The sequence below is a fragment of the Pongo abelii genome, chromosome 14 (assembly GCF_028885655.2).
Source record: "Pongo abelii isolate AG06213 chromosome 14, NHGRI_mPonAbe1-v2.0_pri, whole genome shotgun sequence".
Classification (NCBI taxonomy): Eukaryota; Metazoa; Chordata; class Mammalia; order Primates; family Hominidae; genus Pongo; species Pongo abelii.
Genome location: NC_071999.2, coordinates 65,223,160 through 65,242,870, shown reverse-complemented (window position 1 = coordinate 65,242,870; position 19,711 = coordinate 65,223,160). Strand labels below are relative to the sequence as shown.

Genomic DNA, 19,711 nt, shown 5'->3' with positions numbered 1-19,711 from the left:
TTTTTTTTTTTTTTTTAAACTTGGAATGACTCATACAGACAATGGCTTCTATAACTTGAGAGTTTTTTTTTTTTTTTAAAGATAAAGCATTATTATTTAGTGTTGTAACATTTGAGTTTTTATTAAAGTTTTCGTCAGGCACTTGCTTTCTTAAAAATGAAATAAAATGAGCCTATAACTTCAAAGGAAATGGCCGATAAATATGCTGCCAATGAGAAAATTTGAGTTTTTAAGTGGAAATTTGAATTTTGGAAAACTTGTATCTGCTGCTTTTAGGCTGACAGGTTCTCAATACTAAAATTATTTCCTGATGTCACTGGTGTTATTAACCTATCTGATTATTCATTGTGATATTGTATAAAGACATGTTAACATTCGGAACATTTGCATGACTCAGCACACCATTCTTTCCATATGACCAGTGCCTGATATTACAAATTCTGCATAGGCAAAAGATCTATTAAAAGTGCAACATTTATCAAGAGATTTAAGGGTAACAGAGTACAAGTTAATTGATATGATATGTGATTCCACATTGTAACTACTGTTTAAGAAGTCACCATTTGTCAGATTTCGATATAACATCAAAGAAGATTACCCACAATGATTTGGAAAGGCTATTAAAATACACCTCTCATTTTCGGCTATGTATCTGTGCAGGGTTGTGTTTCTTTTCATATATTATCTGAGTCCTGGGAGAAGAATGAAATATAATTAGTGAAGAACTAGATAATATTAATGAAAATGCTTGTTTCTCTCTATAAGAGATAAGCAATTAGAAGTTCCTGGGGTGGAGGGAGTGGGAAGAGGAAGCAGAAATTAAGAAAATGGTGCTGTAAATATGCAGCAAACTAAAATGTGGAATGATTTTGAATAGTATCTGAAAAAATGTATTCCACTGGGTCATTTAGGAATGGCAGCTGAGAGGTTTTTTTTCACTGAGCTCTTGAGAAGGAAATAAAATATTTGAACACCATTTGGCTGTATAAGTGATGCATGCTTATGTAGTTTTAATAAAATTAATTGTATTTACTGATTTTTAAATATTTAGAATAAACTCATAAATAGATACAAAAGGTTTAAATACAGAAGAGAATGTCATTGTATTTCTATGAATAGGTGAGAGAAGAACCAAAGTTGGGCAATAGGGGAGAAAAAGTATTGGAAAGCATAAGGCACAGATAATTTGACATACTGTGGCAAGAATTTTAAGTTATTGTTAATGTAATGGGAATCAAAAGTAAATATTTCATGCTCCGGAGCAATCCAGTTTAGTAAATAGAATATCAAAAATTAGGATTAGAGAACAAACACTGCCTTAATCTTTTATAATAGAAAGTTATCTATAATGTCTTAAATAGATAAATCAAGAAATAATAGTTATGTACATTTTATTTAGAGTTAAGAAACTAACCACCAAAATAATCTAGTATAGAAATGGTAATAAGAGGTTGCATTTAGGAAGTGTGATTAAGATTTGGATGCAGTAACTTTGTTGACTTACTTTTTATTATAAATTCTTCTGTAATACATTTTTATAAACCTTGTTCATGTATTGCTTTCATTTAATAAAAAAGAAGGGATAACATGTATTATGGGAAATCCATATGAATTACTTCTACATTGTATTCTATCGTGTATATATATCATAACTTATTTAAGCAGTTCATTATTGATGGGCATTTAAGTTATTTTCAGTTTTTTTTAATTTTGTCTAACATCAAAAAATATTTTAATGAGTTTTCAGGCCTTATGGCCAAGTCTCAGAAATGGCATTGGTAGGTTAAAAGAAAATCCATATTTACAATTTTAGTACATATTGCCTAGTTTTTCATCAGCAAAGTTCTTAGCTTTCACTATTGGTTTCCTCATGTCAGCTCCAACACTTGGCATTATCAGTCATTTAATCTTCACATTCATATTGCTAATTTTCATATTGTTAGGGAATAATAAACATTTATTCATCTGTTTTGGTGATTTTTTAGTATCAATTTTTCTAATTTTCTGTTTATTACTGTTGGCTGTTTTTTTTTTAAGCTTGTTTAGACAGCATCTTTTTTCTTTAAAATATGTACGAGTTGGTGATAGAAACATTTGAGTGTTATTACAATTGAACGTCTCCTTTTGCCTGCTAGAAGTTTAAAATTGTTATTGAGTTAGGCTTTTCCTGTGTTTTCTGTTTTCTGGTATCATGCTTAGAAAAGCCTTTTTCATTCCAACGTTATAATATTTTTTCCATTTTGTTTATTACTGGTAGTATCAGTATTTAATTATTTTCTATGATATTTTTTCTTTCTAAACTTTTGAAGTCGTAATGAGTTTAAGAACTTTCACATTAAAAATTTCCTGTCATTGCAATTTTAGACATTTGCGTAGATCAAGCAAAACTAGAAGAGTTTGAAGAGAAAGCATCAGAACTTTACAAGAAAGTAAGTAGTTTTGACTAACTTTATAGTATTCTGTGGGGAACCACTGCAGGCATGCTTCTGCCTCAGGGAATTTGCTTGTTATTCCTTCTTTCTTCTTTATCTGCTTCAGGTGTGTGCATAGATGCCCTCCACCAAGGAGGACTATTGTATCTAAAAAATCTTAACTCCCCACTCCCAACTTTGACCTTCCCTATTCTTCTGTTCTTATTTTTCTTTGAATGTATTTATCATCATCTGACATGCTACATAGTTTATGTATTTATCTGTGAATGACTTATCTATTTCACCCTAACAGTAAACTTTGAGGCATTTTGTTTGTTTTATTCACTATCCCTGCACCAGGAACAATTCCTGGCCTTTTGTAAGAACTAAAAAGATCCTTTTTGAATGAGTGGATAATGGAGCAAAATGTATGTAATCAAAATTTTAAGATTGTGGTAATTCTCAAGAAATCATATTATTAAGCCCTTAAGAATGAGATCATATATAAAAATTTTAAGAGAAAAGTTAACTTGTTTTTAGTTTTGATGAAAGTTGCTTCATTATATTAAGTAGAACTTTATAAAATTGCCATTTTCATAGGTCATAGCTATCGGATTTTACCAGTTTTGTTTCAACTCAGTAGTATTTCTAACCATCCAGCCAATTCCTTACTTTTCTTTAACCCATTTATGCCTGAGATTGCAATTTTTTTTTGAGTTTCGAAAAATCAGACGTTGGCAATGACCTTGAGCAGTAGGATATAAATAACTTCCACATGCTCAGCGTTCCAATAATGGAACAGGAGGCATAAAATTAAGGTATTGTTTTGTCCTTTTATCTCTGGCTTAGCAAGTACCTATTAGACTTTTAATTTGTTATTCCAATTCTTTGCATTTTAAATAGTCAATCTGATTTGAATTATTCAGGTGGTTTTTCACATTGAAGGAGTGACGATAATTCTTACTACTGTTGCCACCACGATGAACCCACAGCAAACATTTACTAAGTGAATATTTCCTGTGTGTTAGGCATCATGCCAAGGAGTATAGGTTTTTGATGTAGCAGATACTAAATGTATCTTGAGGCAGTTGCACATTTCTATAACTTTGAAGATAAAACATAACTTACAAATTATAGGCACTCTTTCGTAAGTTAAGAGTAACTTATGAAAAACATTATAAATGTCCTAAGAGGCCTTAAGATTCTGACTTTACCAAACGCTAAATGAGAGTTTGTTATTTCCCAGGCCTTCAGCTGCAGGTTAGGATTACAGTTGTGAATATAATATTGTTGTTGCTCTGAAGTGACTTAGTTTAGTGGGGGAAACAAATTAATGGATCATTTAAATTTATTAGTCTCATAGTGTTACAGTGGATAGATGTTCATGTTGTGGGGTGACCCTTCACCCAGCCAACATTGTATTCTAAGCTGGATAAGCACTTTAACTCTTTATAGGAGAGTAGTAGTAGACTTTCAAGTACTTGATTTGGATACATCCCAGATAGTATAAATTTGATTTTGTTATCATTTTTAGGTATATAGTATATATGAATGGAGTTAAACATGAATGGAGTTAAAGTTTCTCAACAGATTTTTAAACAGAATTTTAAAAATTATAGGTTTTAAATATATAAATAGAAAAAAGACCTTGTTCAAGGTTAGTTGTCTCCTTTTAGTCAGAAATTATATGTGTTAGGTATATTCAGAAAATACTATTTGCTCCATAAAATATTTCTATTGCCATATCATTTTGTATATATCAGCAAAAACTTTGTTCTGATAGCTGTATAAGGACACATGTAAATACTTCGCTTTAGGCAGGAAGCTATCATGGTTGCTAGACACATTCTTTATTTTGGTGCATAAATTTGAAAAATGAAGATCAGAAATGTCAGAAAGTATATAGAGAATATTGAATTATCAACCTTCTTGTACAGATGCACTAATACATTCACCCTAGAGAATGAAATTAAGCAGAGCCTCAACCTTAACTGTGTCTTTCAACATTTTTTTGCATGTAATTTTGTAAGTGTAATATTGCTGTAGTAACTCTTTTTGGAGAAGGCTATCATATCAGTTTTTATAAGGTGTGCTTTTAATGGAGATTCATTTTATCCCCAAGGCTACAGTGATTTGACTATAGATATTACAAAAATGCTAAAACAAAGTTTATATTTCAGCTATCTTTTTATAGGCGAGAATGTGGAAACTTATTTTTTCATAAGTAAAACAGTTACTTTAGTATAAGCAAGTTAATTTAATAAATGTTCTTAGAGTGTACTCATTATGGCTGTGGTTGTTTTTATAATTTTTATCTTAAGTCCCGAAATAATTCTTTTTCCTTATGAATTTTAGTCTAGGGTTTATGAAATAGGAAGTACACATATTGATGTTATAGAAAGGCTTTTTCATTCTTACTCTCATAAGAACATAATTTTTTTTCTTGCTGTGTAACAGTGAACTTTGTCTTAGTTGTCAAAAAGAGAAGATGAGCTCTCAAAGATTTCTGATGCTGGGAGAGTGACTATGTTGACATAGTAATTCAACATATAAAGGAAGATTTGATGAGGTTGGCTCATCACTTCATTCAACAAATATTTATTTGACTTTAATTATAGATGTAAGACACTGGAAAGGTGATGAATAAAATAGAAAAGTTTCTCACATTTATGAGTTTTCAGGTTGGTGAGTGTTATTTTGACAATTTTATATTACAGTGTGCAATTGGTGTGGTAGACAAACCCTATCTGGTATGTAAGCCTAGAGGAAAGGTCCCTCACCTAGTCATGGGTGGCCAGGGAAGCCTTCTCCAAGGAAGTGATGTCTAATCTGAGCCTTGAGGAATCAGTATGAAGAACAATGCGAGATAGCCAAGAAGGATGCATATCTAAATTTCTTTTGAATTTCCTATACATATCTCAAGCTGAGCATATCCAAACCAAATTTATCTTTCTTCTCCCTAAAAATATCTTTTCCCCCTGCATTTTATAACCTTATTTATTTTCCCCAAATAACAACACTTTTTTTCCAGCTTGTAAAACAACAAAACCCTGTAGTCATCTTAGATACACTCCTCTCACTCATTTCCTTCATTCAGTCAGATACTAACATTTTTGGATTCTGTAGTCTTTTTTTCATTTCTTTGTCATTACCCTCTTCTCCACCTCAATTCAGGAAGGCCTTCAGTTCTCGCTTGGATAACTACAATAGCCTCCAAACCAATTTCCATGCCTCTAGTATGTCTTTTTCAGCCCATCTTTCACACTGCTGCTGGTTGAGTTTTTGAAAGTAAAAATTTGATTATGTTGTTTACTTATTATACATACCCTAATAACGCTCCAGGATTTTTAGGAAAAGAGGATTAACTCTTTGGCTTATTGCAAAATTCCTTTCAGCAGTTTTATTTCTGTGTTCATCTCTGGCTTTATCCCCTTCAGTTTGTTCTCATACCTCTTTTTGTGCCCCTTACAAAGTATTGCTTGTCATTCATCCACACACTGAAATGCTAGTAAGTTTTTCCGACTTTGAGGTCAAGCATCGTTCCTCCAGGAATCATTCCCCAGCTTTCAGTCTCTGTCTCTCTCTTTATTGCTGGTATTTTTAATTGATTTAGGGTTGTTAGTTTGCTTTTACTTCTCCACCAGCCACTGTGCTGACTAAAAGTACACTGACCATATTCTGTTTAACTGTGTCTTCAGAACCTACCACTCTGAGGGGGCATATCTCGGGTGTGTTGTTAAATATTTATTGCGTAATGGGAAATAGGTAGATTAGGGCCAGATCCTAGAGGATTCTTAGATAGTAATGATTATAATGAAGTCACTGATAGTTTAAGAACAAAGGAGTCATGTTATTTGAGCTGCCCTTTACAAAGATAGCAACATTCAAAAAACAAATCTTGTAGGGGGAAACATGTTTGGTTTTGAAAATAGGTCTTTTCGTCTGATTGAAAAGTTTTCATTAAGTGGTTGGAAATATATTCATGGACTGATTTGTAGTCTGGAATTCAGATGAGAAGCTGAGATGTTGATAGGGATTTGTAAGCCATCAGTGTATGCATGGTGATTTAAACATGGCTGTGGAAGATGAGACAAGCAGGAGGGGGGTGAGGAAAGAGCCCTATAGAGTGCCAACATTAGTGGGTTGGATTTTGTAGAAACCCATAACAGGAATTTGTAGGAGCACTCAAGGAGTAGCAGGAGAACCAGAAGTGTGTGTTGTAATGGAACATACAGGAAAAGAGGTTGAATATGGAGGCCTATTTGTAGGTATTTATGCTATAGAACTGGCCTGTCTAATATGGGGTGGTGGAAATGTTTTATAATCTATATTGTTCTACATGGTAGTCATCAGCCATGTGTACTTTTTAAAATGACTGGTGTGACTGAGGAACTGAATTTTTAAACTTTATTTATTTTTGATAATTTAAGTTTACATTTAAATAATCATTTGTGGTCAGTGGCTATAATATTGAAACAGCATGGCCCTAGAGAGATCACCTAAGATGAGGTTGAGAGCAGTCCAGGGAATTTGGACTTCTGGAATTGGAATTTGGTAAGTCAGGGTTTTTAGAATGAATTATAGCTAAGTTGTGATAGATAATGAAATGAATGGAGTTCAACAGGTCAGAAAAGTGAGTGTGGTTTAAGAATACCCTTTGAAAACGTTGACTTTTAAGCTAAAGAGGGATTATGGTAAGAGGGGTTATAAGGAGTAAAATGAGCGATGAAAGTACAGAGAGGTTAACTATGCAAGGGAGGTGTGAAGGCAATTGATTTAGCAAGTCCTTAGGGGGAAGCACTGGGTGACAGGAGAAGGTGGGCGGACCTCTGAGACTCATGCATGGCTTGTTTTGTAGTTAGTAATTTGATTAGATTTAGGCTTAGAATCTTTTTAATTATTTAACGGTAAGAGAGGTTTGTAGGAGCTGTAGTAGTTGTGGGGAATGGTAGTGTTGCTGTGGCTTAGGTCAACTGAAGGACATTTGGACAGTTTTTACCTATTAGTTTTTGTTATCTTAATAAAGGAACACAGGTTGAGACTGAGAGAATCAGTAGTCTGAAATTTACCTTCCTTCCCTGTAAAATGGGAATTAAAGCAGTATTTCTTATTTCACAGAGTTTTTGTAATGAAATTTAAGAATGCTTCTTTTTATGCTTTAAAGCTATAAAGTATGGGGAGAGAGAATGCATGTGTAGGGTAGGAAAATCTCTATTTTCTGTTCAGTTTTGCCGTGAACCTAAAACTGCTCCAAAAAATAGTCTGTTAAGTAAAACCGTAAAGCATTATCTAAACGTTAATTGCAGGGAGGTGGCATAGTTTCATTTGAACTTAGACTCTGAAGGTGGGAAATCTGGCTTTGTAATCTCACATCTTTTACTAGCTATGAGGGACTAGCAACTGTCTCTTAGCGTTATTAAAGACAAAATAAGATTCCCTTTGTAAACTAAGTAAAAATAAAATCCCTTTGTAAATGGTGGAGTTCTATATTGTTGTTATTTTCCTAATTGAGGTTTGAGTGTATTTAAAATGTGGAGGCCACATTTGTGAGATAGTTGCATTTTTTTGATTGATTTTTTTTTCATTTTTCCTAAGAAAGTCAAATGCTTGTGTTTGATTGTGAGCAAAAAGGAGGTTTTTAGTCATAATAATGGCAAAGTTGAATGTGTTTGAATGCAAGATGAGAACTGGTGATGAGTGGATATATAAATTATTATAGAAAACTCACTAGATTCACCAAATTTTATTGTTTGCTTTTTTTTTCCAGAAGATATTTCGCTAGGGACTTTGAAAATTAATTTATCATTACTTTCCCAAAGATATTAGGAGATATTATGTTGTTATAAGAAAAAAAGTTAGAAACTGAATAGAATGGAGTTGTTTAGTAATAAAAAATATTAAAATGAAATCCTCTAAATCATGTTGATATACTTCAGATAAGTTTCAAGAATAAGTTTTTGCAGGTGGAAGGTGCAAGGAATTTGTACAGTGCTTTGCTCTCTATTATTTTACACAAAGTCACAATAATATTTAGAGACTTTGAAGAAAAATGCCAAGGTTGCAGATAACTGTGGCCAGTTTGCTCTGCAGAGAGAAGGTCACAGACTTGTCTATGGCTTTTTTCTGCCCCCTTTTGAATGAACGATTTTGGTTGGGACCTGGAGGGGGCCTAGAGAAAGACTGTAAGTGACTTTTCAAAACTCTATCACTCCTTTCATAAAACCAGTTCAGGAATTTGTGTTCTACTGGCAGATCATTCAAGTCATATTTCTATAAGAAGAATAGTGCTTTTCATTTTCATCTTCCTGTTTTTGTTATTACTTTTAATTTGTTTCAGTTTGAAAAAGAGTTTACCGACCACCAAGAAACTCAGGCTGAATTGCAGAAAAAAGAGGCAAAGATTAATGAGCTTCAAGCAGAGCTACAAGCTTTTAAGTCTCAGGTAAAATTCCACTCTGAGTGAATTTGGGTATTAAAAACACAGTGAGGGAGCAAAGGTTATGTTATATCTTCATAGCATTAAAATGTTTAAACTTTAATTTTGCTTGTATATTTTTATAGCATTATTTGTACTGTGTTTTGCTATTTTTTTTGTCTTTTTTTCTATATGTGTGTATATCTAAGCTTTTACTAATTAATTTTTCTTATGTTTTGTTAGGGTTTTGTTCCTAATGTCACATATTTCCTAAGTAATTAAGCATAAAGAGTAAGAAAATCTTTTACTCTCAGATTTGTTATTCATCACTGATCTTTATCCCACTACAGGAAATTATTGCTCAAGCTATTTATTTTTCAAAACCTTCAGCCTAGGGGTCCCTTGCAGTAAAAGATAACCTCTAGCTGAATGAGAACATTTTCTGATAATTTTTCAATTTCCAAAGTAAACAGATTTAAAACATGACAAAAAAGAGAGTAAATCTGGATTATGAAGCAGATAGCTCCCATGCACCCTCTACACATAAAACATTTAGATAGCAAGAAATACGTCATCTGCATGCTTTATGTGGATGTAAGTAAGGAGGTAGAATATTCATAGCTAAATTTCTTCATGTAGATTTACGTACAGGATGATGAGCAATAAGTATAGTTTTGCTATTTTCCTTTCATCTTAATTTACAGTTATGTTGAAATAGTCTCAGGTATACTATATCCTGTCTTATTGGCAATTTTGTTTTCTTTTAAATGCTTAGTGGATAGTTTTGTTGCTGAGGCTGTCTGGAGATACCTTAAGAGATAGCTATCTGTTAGTATTCAATTTTAGAAAAAAATTAAAATCTCCTATCTACAAGAAAATTATTCTCATTCATCTTCTTTCTTTAGTGCTGCAAGAGGGAAGTATCACATTTTATTGAATTTTTTTTTATCTTTCCCATATGGTTCCTTGTCTCTCATATTGAAAGAAACATTTGATTGTGTCTGTACTTCAGACTGAGTTACAGACAGTGGCTGAAATATTTATAACAAGTTTTTCTTGGTCTGGGGTAATGTAAATTTAAGAACTTTCTTTTCTTTTTAATTATGTTCAGTTGAAGGTTGATTTGTAAATCTTCTCCAGAAAATTCCAGTTTATAAAAAAATGTATCCACCATTTTTAAATAAGTTATTGCTGCATAGTGCTTTTACATAAAATGGGAATAAGTGTATGTTTTGAAAGTGAAATTAAATCAAGGAATCTCCTAAATTGTTTTAAATTGTATACAGTGATGACCCATGTTTATGGCTATGAGAAGAAAACCTAGAATTAGATACTTAATATTGGCCACTATATTCATGTTTGAACAACTGGCAAATTCTTTCTTTGGATTCTGGTTTATTTCTTATGAAATGTGGGCATTTATCTTAAGATCCTTCTTTTTGTTCAAAGCTATGCTGACTATGAAGAGTATGAATAAAACATGTTCTGTTAGCTGTGACTTAATTCCTTTGCTCCTGTAGTCTCTTCACAACCAGGTAGTTTAGGTGCTGGAGAGACATAGTGATGAGCAAGATGGTCACAGTGTCTGGCCTCCCAAACCATATCTTCAAGTCAGTCTTCACACTTTATCAAATGAACTATTCTAGAGCAGAAATTCAGCCATATCTTTAAGACATTGATAGTTAATTATTGAATACGTTCAAAGGGTAGTATCATCTTTGATCACAGCAACCCAGAGTAATGCTGAACTGGTTCTTCTTTATACTTAATGGTTTTGATAAGGCATGCTTTTGATTTGTGGCCTCAACTTCTTTTATAACACTGTTTTCTTTGTCATGATTTCAGACGTTATTGATTTCAAGCTTTTATACATGGTCTATTTTTCATAATTGTGCCATGAAAATTCAAAATTATGTAACATTTATTAAATGTTAAAGGTAGTTAGAATTGAAGTTTGTAATTTCAAGAAGCTAATCATATTACAAAAGTTATTTATTAACCCAGAATGTCTTCTTTGTATCCATCGAAATGCATCTGTTAAATTCTTATTATGCCATGGAAACATGAGGACAAAAGTGACCAGTGGACACAGGCAGTTCTTTTTTCACCCCTGATTTTACCTTGCTTCTCTGTGGCATTTGATTCTGCAAAGCAGTCTTTTAGGTGGTGCTCCCTTCATTCATGATTTTTGACCCTGTGCCCAGTTGGCTTTTTCTCTTCTTGTCTTTCATGCATTTATCCTATGCATTTCTTCCATAGCTGTCATGTACCAGTCACTGCTTTAGGTGCTGGGGAAAGAGCAGTAAATAATACAAGATAGTCACTTACCTCATCAAGCTTATGATCTGTCTAAGAGATAAATGCTAATGATTCCTTAAATAAATTCTCACTTTTGATAAGAGCTATTGAAAAGTACAAGGTGCTGTGAGTGTAAAATGAGTGGTCAGATAAGGCTTTCCCAAGGAAGGGATCTGTTAGCTCAGACTGAAGAGGCTAGTAGGAGATGGTCAGGTGAAGAGAATGTTCGAGGCAGAGGGACCAGCATGTACCAGGGCCCTGAAGTTAGCATGAGGTTGGCACATACACAGAATTAGAAGAAAGTCACCTACAAGACCAGATAGCAGGGACAGATCATGATATACTTATATAGGTTCTACGCAGAATTTTAGTTTGTTGTTGTTGTTGTTTTCTCAAGTGCATTAGGATACCATTGAGAAGATTTGAGCAAAGACATGATGTGACAATACCATTTAAGTTCTTTTGTTGAAATCTTATTTCTTACTTATCACTTAAATGCTTGCGCTCCATAGAACTCTGTGCATAGACCCTTTGTCATGCTGCATATTCTCTCCATACTATGAGTGAACTTCTCTACTTCCCTGGCTTCAACTGTTCTCCAGAGACTACTGATTTTCAAATCCTCTAGATCCACATACCCATTTCCATCCCGGACATTTCTACCTAGATGGTCATAACTACCTCAAAACAGGGAATTATACTTCTGGCAGTTATGTTTTTATGAGGAAAAAAAGCTATAATTATATTCTTAAATTAGAAGAAAAATTGTTGGAATTTTGATTTTTGGTTAAACCTTATGAAATTACGGATATGTAATTATTTTTGGTTTAAATGAATACCTTATTTTTGAGTAAAGTGCATATTTACATGTTTTAGTTTAGATATGTTCTTAGTTATGTCTCTGATTGTTTTTTTCTCCAGTTTGGTGCCTTGCCAGCTGATTGTAATATTCCTCTGACTCCCTCTAAAGAAGGTGGAACTGGCCACTCAGCACTTCCTCCTCCGCCTCCACTGCCTTCTAGTGGAGGGGTGCCGCCTCCACCCCCTCCCCCACCACCTCCTCCACTTCCAGGAATGGGGATGCCATTCGGTGGTCCTGTGCCTCCACCACCTCCCCTGGGATTCCTTGGAGGACAAAATTCTCCTCCTCTACCAATCCTGCCATTTGGGTTGAAACCAAAGAAAGAATTTAAACCTGAAATCAGCATGAGAAGATTGAATTGGTTAAAGGTAAAACAAATTAATAGAGGAAAATACTTTTACTTAGATCTAAATCTAATTTTGGATTTATATATACATAATTTCTAATGGGATTTAATTTATACATACATAATTTAATTTATATATACATAATTTCTAATGTCACTGATCAAAGTGACAATAAAATATCTTTTTTTTTTTTTAAAGTATTGGGACAAAGCCCTTTCATATTGACTAAGACTTTCTGCTTTATAAATACAGTGAGAGTTGATGTTGTTCCAGTGGAATGCGATTTGTAATTAAATTGATAATTAAACATTATTGCAATGAATCCTATGTTTATGAAGTGTTTCTCAAAAAAAAATGATGGTGTTCTTAGGAAATTTTCTCTATCGATAGATGTTGGGAAAGTGTTAACTAGTTGTCAGAAGCTAATATCTAGTCAGATCTTAAGAATTCAGAATCCTGCAGAAAAATGGTTTCATGGTAACAGAAACATGGAAAATGCTGTATAATGTATCCTGCCCATCAAAATGTATAGTGCAGGTGAAGATTATTAGAGACTATGAGAAATGCAATTGAGAAGAAGCTAATTAAATCGTATTTCAAATCCTCAACTATTGGATCATGGAAGCCTTTTCTTCCTAATAAGACCTTAACATCCTGCAGAACTTGTATCTTATTGAACACGCTTCGGGGAAAAATCTTACAGATACGACTTTATAAATATCTGCTGACAGCTATGATACTCAGTGTATGCATAGTGCTTGACCTGGGACAGGTGAAACACTCACCTATTTATGAATCAGTCTTCTCTCTGATTGTAGATCAGACCTCATGAAATGACTGAAAACTGTTTCTGGATAAAAGTAAATGAAAATAAGTATGAAAACGTGGATTTGCTTTGTAAACTTGAGAATACATTTTGTTGCCAACAAAAAGGTAAGTTTAACATCTTGATTATTTATTAATTTAATTTTAGAATTTTAACATATACTTTTTATATACCAATTGTCAGAAAACATTATTTTATGAATCCTGTACATGATATTTTTACATTCCTAATGGGCAAATAAATGGTATAATGAAATAAAGTGCTTAAAAAGTAAACTCTGTTTTAAAAATGCAAAAGGTTAATATAAAATTTTGATGATTAAATTTTCTATATATTATTTTTGAAGATATTCCATTGGGATAAGTTAGACTTTTGTAAAAGAGGATATTTTCAGTGACAGTTTTGGCATGAGAATGTCCTTTAGTTTGAAAAATAGAAAAACAAAATGTGTGCTTTCTTTTAGTTAGAATTTTACTACCCTTTAATATTACAGTGACTAGGGGAGCTGGGAGAGGGATAGCATTAGGAGAAATACCCAATGTAGATGAAAGGTTGATGGGTGCAGTAAACCACCATGGCACGTGTATACCTATGTAACAAACCTGCATGTTCTGCGCATGTATCCCAGAACTTAAAGTATAATCCAAAAAAAATTACAGTGACTATCACATAATTTAATTAATTGCTATGAGTCACATGGGATAGAAATATCAGATTTATAGTGTCTTCAAGGTCAGCTTGAAAGAGAAGTATCTGAGTAGGTTATGTGATCTTTTCATTAAAAGCAATGGCATTCATTTTCCAAAATGTTTTGTGATAGGTTTTACCTGTGCAGTGTGATTTTTAAAAAATTGTTTAGGTATTACATAAGTCTGAAAATTGAACTTATTTCATCCAATTTTGTGGGTCTGCTACTTACATTTCAAGACTGATATCCACAGAGAATTTTTAAGTATTATATAAAACTTACATTTTAGGTCTGTAGTGCAAAACACTTAGATCAATCATTACCTTTTAATTTTCAAAAAGAAATTTTTCACTATAGACTTATGCCACCTATATCCCTGGGCTCATAGAACAAAGGAAGAGGTGGCAGGGAGAGACTATACTGGATGGATACAGGTCAGAGACCTTTGTGTAGAGGGTTGAGTTGACTTCCTAAATGTTGACTGTTAGCCAGGCACCATGCTAGATGCTTTATGTATCTGTTTAACTTGAGCACAGCAGCCAAAGAATGTTGGCAGATATTTTTAAAATGTATTAGTATTCCTTTGAATGAGTTTCTGAAAGATTAGAATCTCTTTCTAAAAGATAATTGTAAATTAAGAAATTATTAATGTAAATTAGAAACTCTCTCTAAAAGGTAATTGTAAATTAAGGTAGTTTTCTAGAATTTGATAAAAACAGTTAACAGATATTTTTGAGTACCATTTATCCTGACTAAAATATTAAAAATGGTATATTTTTGGTCTTTGAACACGGGGAGAATTTTCTCAGCAAGCTCACCCTAGTAAACTTGTGAATAAGATTTTAATTTTACCTTTTGATTATGGAGGATCAAAATTTTCTTCGAATAAGATTAGTGTACTCTTCTGGCAATCAAGGAAAATATATGGCAGTTAAAATTTGTGTTTACATGTAAAACACTTCAGAATTTCAGATTTCATAATCTGGAATTGATTAGTTTTCCTTTTGCTTTCCTAGTAGGTACAAATGGTGGTACCTAAAAACTATTTAAGTAATTCTGCCATACAGCTACTCTCTTTTTCTCCTTACTCTGATTACTTTCTTAATTAATGAGGCTCAAAAGGGAAACTTGTTAGCATGTCTTTAATTTAGCTGTAGTGTTAGCCCTAAATGAAATAATTGGACCTTTAAAAAATTCTTAAGTCATCTAACTTTAGCCTTGAGATTCAAGGTTGAAAAAAAAAATGATGTATTTGCTCAATCTAATACTAGTTAGAAAGATTAAGGTGAAAAGGTGATCATTTTTTGCATACTCCATATTTCCATCTCTCTCTGCCTTTGTACTTGCTGGTCCTTTGGCCTGCAATCTCTTTACTTGACTTAGAGGCTGGCAGAGGACTATGATACCTTCTGTCTCAACTCAACTCAAATGCTGCTTTCTTTTTTTTCTGTAACAGTAGATGACATTTCCAGGTGGAACACAAAAGGTGGGGAAGCCCAGGGTTGTGACTCCGAGTGCTGCTAACATTTCTCGGTGGTAAGCAGAGAGGAGCTGTAAAGGTGACTATTTTTTTGGGACTTCATTTTAGAGAATAATTCCTAGAAAGCATTATTTGAGGAGTCCTAAGAGTGCTTTTTGGCATTACTGGTCATCTGGCAATCAAGGAAAATATATGACAGTTAAAATGTGTATTTACATGTAAAACACTTCAGAGTATTTTATAGGAAAGGCCAGTCATTGCTACGTTCAGAGAAGCAGGATTTTATATAGACATTTAATAGGAAAGATCAGAAAGGAAGGAAAGAGAAAGATGTCCAGAGAGCTTAGACAAGACTGGTCAAGTAGACAGGTTGCTTCATGTGGTCTCTTTATTCGTGGCCTGGCTGCTGAGGCATTGGGTCCAAATGTTACATTCATGTGTCCCCCTGACTCCAACATACTTTGTTTGAATCAATTTTGCAGAATTCAAAACTATAGCCGGGTGCAATGGCTCCTGCCTGTAATCTCAGCATTTTGGGAGGTCGAGGTGGGTGGATCACTTGAGGCCGGGAGTTTGAGACCAGCCTGGCCAACATGATGAGACCCTCATTTCTACTAAAAAAAATTAAAAAAAAAAAAAAAAAGGCATGATGGTGCACACCTGTAGTCCCATCTACTCCGGAGGCTGAGGCATGAGAATTGCTTGAACCCGGGAGGCAGAGGTTGCAGCGAGCCAGGATCACACCACTGCACTCCAGTCTGGGCAACAGAGTAAGACTATGTCTCAAAAAAAAAAAAAAACCAAAAAAAACAAGCAAACCCCTAAACAAAAGTAAACGTGGTCACTTATGTATTGTTCACTCCAAGGTGAAAATCAGTTTGTCTTTCCACCCTTTAGCAAGCCAGTGCAGGAGGTAGAGGCATTGACTGCTGGCTGATTTTCATCACAACTAGGTAGGGAAGGATGATAATTACTGAAGAATAGTGGGTTTTTTAGAGAAATGGTGTATCTTTGTTTTTTATTGCAGTAGTAACTGTTTGGACTGAGAACCAAGGCTATTTCTTTGATTACAAAGATGGACATTCCATCCCAGACATTTAAATGATAGATGCCAATCCTTTGTGCTTCCCAAGCATTCAAAATAGGTAGTAAGAACAAAGGAACCGAATCCAATCATTTAAAGAGATCCTTGAAGTTTTCTCTCATGTAGGCTTTATTTGTTGTCAAATAAGTGGGGCTTTTTTCTTATGGTAGACACTACTTTAGGTTTTCAGGACTTCTAATGTTTAGACTACTGGGATTTACAGGTCTAATACACTTAGAGTTGGAAAAGGAGTTAATATCTATATCAGATATTGCACATACGTGATATATCAGTGCCTGAGCTGGGTTGTCTTCATATTATCTTGTTTAATCTTTACTGTATCTCAGCTGAGATCTTTTCTCCTGGTCTCCTGATGGCAAAACAATTCTGACTTCTTGTGATACTATCCAACCCTACCTACATTTACATATTACCAAGATATTCTTGGTAAGGGCTTGGCTATTTCCTCTTAATTCCTGTTGCCTTTTATTACATTCCTACTTGTTTTTTTTTCCAATTAGATCTTACCTATTCTGCTTTTTAAACTAATCTTTGTGGCTATTTACAACAACGCTTCTGTGGGAAACTACCTTGTGCCATATCTGTAGAGGAATAGGAATCCTCTCTAATCCTTTTCCCATGAAAAATCAGTAATTTTTTCCTGATTCACTTACATCATTTTCTTTTACACTTTATTTTGCTGTTAAGTAGCTTACTTCAGCTTTCTTGATTCTCTCTGTTGTAAGTTTTTGGGAGACATCTTAGCTTTCTATATTTTAAATTATTCAGGAAATATATATAAGCACTTTTCCAGATTATCTTTTTTCTTTTTCTCATACCTCCTCTTTCATACCTTCCACTTTTTCTTATTGGCTACCACTGTTCCACTCAACAACTATTTATTGGGTGCATATTGCGTGTTGCGCCTCGTGCTTGACATTGGGGATACCAGCATGAATAAGGCAGGTGTGCTTCGCATACTCATGTTGCTTTTACATTCCTGATGAAACTCAGTCAAATTCTTAGTTGAAGTATAATAACGAGGAGTGGAATAACAAATGCTGATTTTGATTTTAGAAAAGACTGACAGTTTACTAAATTCAGCTTCTGTTAAGACTTAACAAGGTTATAAAAGAAGATTGTTTATCTATCTCTCTAAAATTTAATCATAATATTCATATATTGAACATTTGGTATCATCAAAATAATGCTAATGACCTATGTATTTTTTTTTTTTTTTTTTTTTTTACCAGATTGGCAGCATCTGTTGGTTAATTTTTACAGGCTGTTGGAAAATGGATTAGAGTAGACTAACAGGTTATTGGTGTTGGATTTGTCAAGTAAAATTAATATTAATTACTTTCATTATTCACAAACTGTTAACTTAATAGGGATTAAAGGGCTTTCTGAAAGTATATGAATAGTCTAATTCACTTAGACTAATTTATTATGAAAATGTGGTTCCACAATTGTTAGCTTTCTGAAGTAATCATATTTTATAACAGGTATGTCATATTTGCCAGATAGGGCCCATAAATTGGTTTATAAATTATTTCTCAACTGAATGGTTATGGCATATGGAAACAGTTAATGGATTATCCACTTAAAAACAAATCAAGCTTAGATTTCTGACATCATAGTTCAGTGGACAAAGAATTGAGGAAGTAGGTGATAAACGTGGATTATTCCAGCAACTTGGCTCTGTTTAAGATGTTGCATTGTATTTGAAACATAATTTATTCCTCTGTACAAACAAATGTGTATAAAAATTTTTAAACTACCTCACAAGGCTACATTAAGGTGAACACATAGAAATATGTTTTTTTGGAATGCATGCTAATAAAGAGATGATGCCAAAATAAATGCAACATGTTTTATAGATAGTAAAGTTTCCTGAAAAGAACAGAATATTTCACAAATATTAATTTGGGAAGATTGGGGAGAAAGTCAGTAGAGAATGAAATATTTCTCTAGGGACATATCATTTGGTTCTTGTCTGTGGCTGAATCTCAAAAGTACTACAGACTTAAGGAAATTATGAAATGGGTCAAGAATATCTCATCTTCCCATTAAAGGATCTTATTGTTACCAGTTATAGTATATTCTCTGTTGGGGTGCTGAAGAAATGGGAATTTATTTTGAAAGCTTTAGTGAAATGAGAACTAAAGAGAGAGGCTAAAGAAAGTGGATTTATTTAGCTTGGAGCCACGGAAGACTTGCAAGTCCACCAAATGCTTTGGTTAAATGCTTAGTTACAGCATATCTTTGGTATAGTGTGGTAGAAATTTATGCATTGTAACATCTGTACAGTATACAAAAAACATGTCTATTTTGAATCCCTATAAATAGACATGTTTCTTGCATACTGTACAGATGTTATAAACAGAAAGAGAGGAAACTAGGGTGTATGTATTGGTGTGTGTATGTACATACACATAGCTTTTTCCTTCTTTTTTCTCCTTTCCTACTTCTACTGGAGAAAGGAAAGATATTAGGGTAATGGATTTGACTGGAGTCACTTGACTAATGGTAGATTGGAGGATACTGTTTCTTTTCCATATTACAAGTTGACCTTGATATTTCAATCTTGGTAGTAAGTTCTTAGTGGTGTGTGTGTAGCTATCATCCCTTAACAAAATTATAAAGTTGTTACATTTCATTGTTGTTATCTCACACCTTTTGTCTCAGAATTTATCTTCCATTTTCTCCGTCTTCTGCCTTACTCTCCATTTCACCAGGGCAATTCTAGTTGCCCTCCGATTACTTAAAGTGCACTTCCCTATTTTAGGCAGTTCTTTGCCTTGTCTGCATCATGTTCTGTCATTCAAGACTCTCACTCAAATTAATGCTTGTTATTATTCACCTGGAAATTTAAATAAGGCTTATCCTTCTGAATGCACTATTGTAATCTTAGGGCATTAATAATATTTTGAGGCTGGGCACAATGGCTCATTCCTCTAATCTCAGTGCTTTGGGAGGCCAAGACAGGAGGATTGCTTGAGGCCAAGAGTTCATGACCAGCCTGGGCAATGAGACCTGTCTCTACAAAAGTTGAGACTGGGTGATAGAGTGAGACCCTGTCTCTATTTAAGAAAAAAAGTTGTAAATCTAGCTATTCACTTACCTGTTCTCCCCCTTCCCCTCCCCCTCCATTACATAGACTGTTTGCCTGGCTAGAAGAGATGGAATCACCTAGAGTTAGAATGGTAACCTGATAGCATCCTTGGAACACAGGAAGCGAATAGGGTCAAGATAGGAGAGTCAGAAGTAGATACAGGTGACTTCTTGCTAGATTAAATG

General features: G+C 33.8%; 1 protein-coding gene across 3 annotated transcripts in view; it reads left to right on the top strand.

Annotated features, from left to right (window-relative positions):
• Positions 1-19,711, top strand: part of DIAPH3 (diaphanous related formin 3) — a 485,256-nt gene that overhangs the window by 175,005 nt on the left and 290,540 nt on the right. For all 3 annotated transcript variants that reach the window (NM_001374211.1, XM_054528709.2, XM_054528710.2), the window contains 4 exon segments: positions 2,365-2,429; positions 8,749-8,853; positions 12,046-12,354; positions 13,152-13,266. In NM_001374211.1, coding sequence (NP_001361140.1) covers positions 2,365-2,429; positions 8,749-8,853; positions 12,046-12,354; positions 13,152-13,266 — 594 coding nt within the window.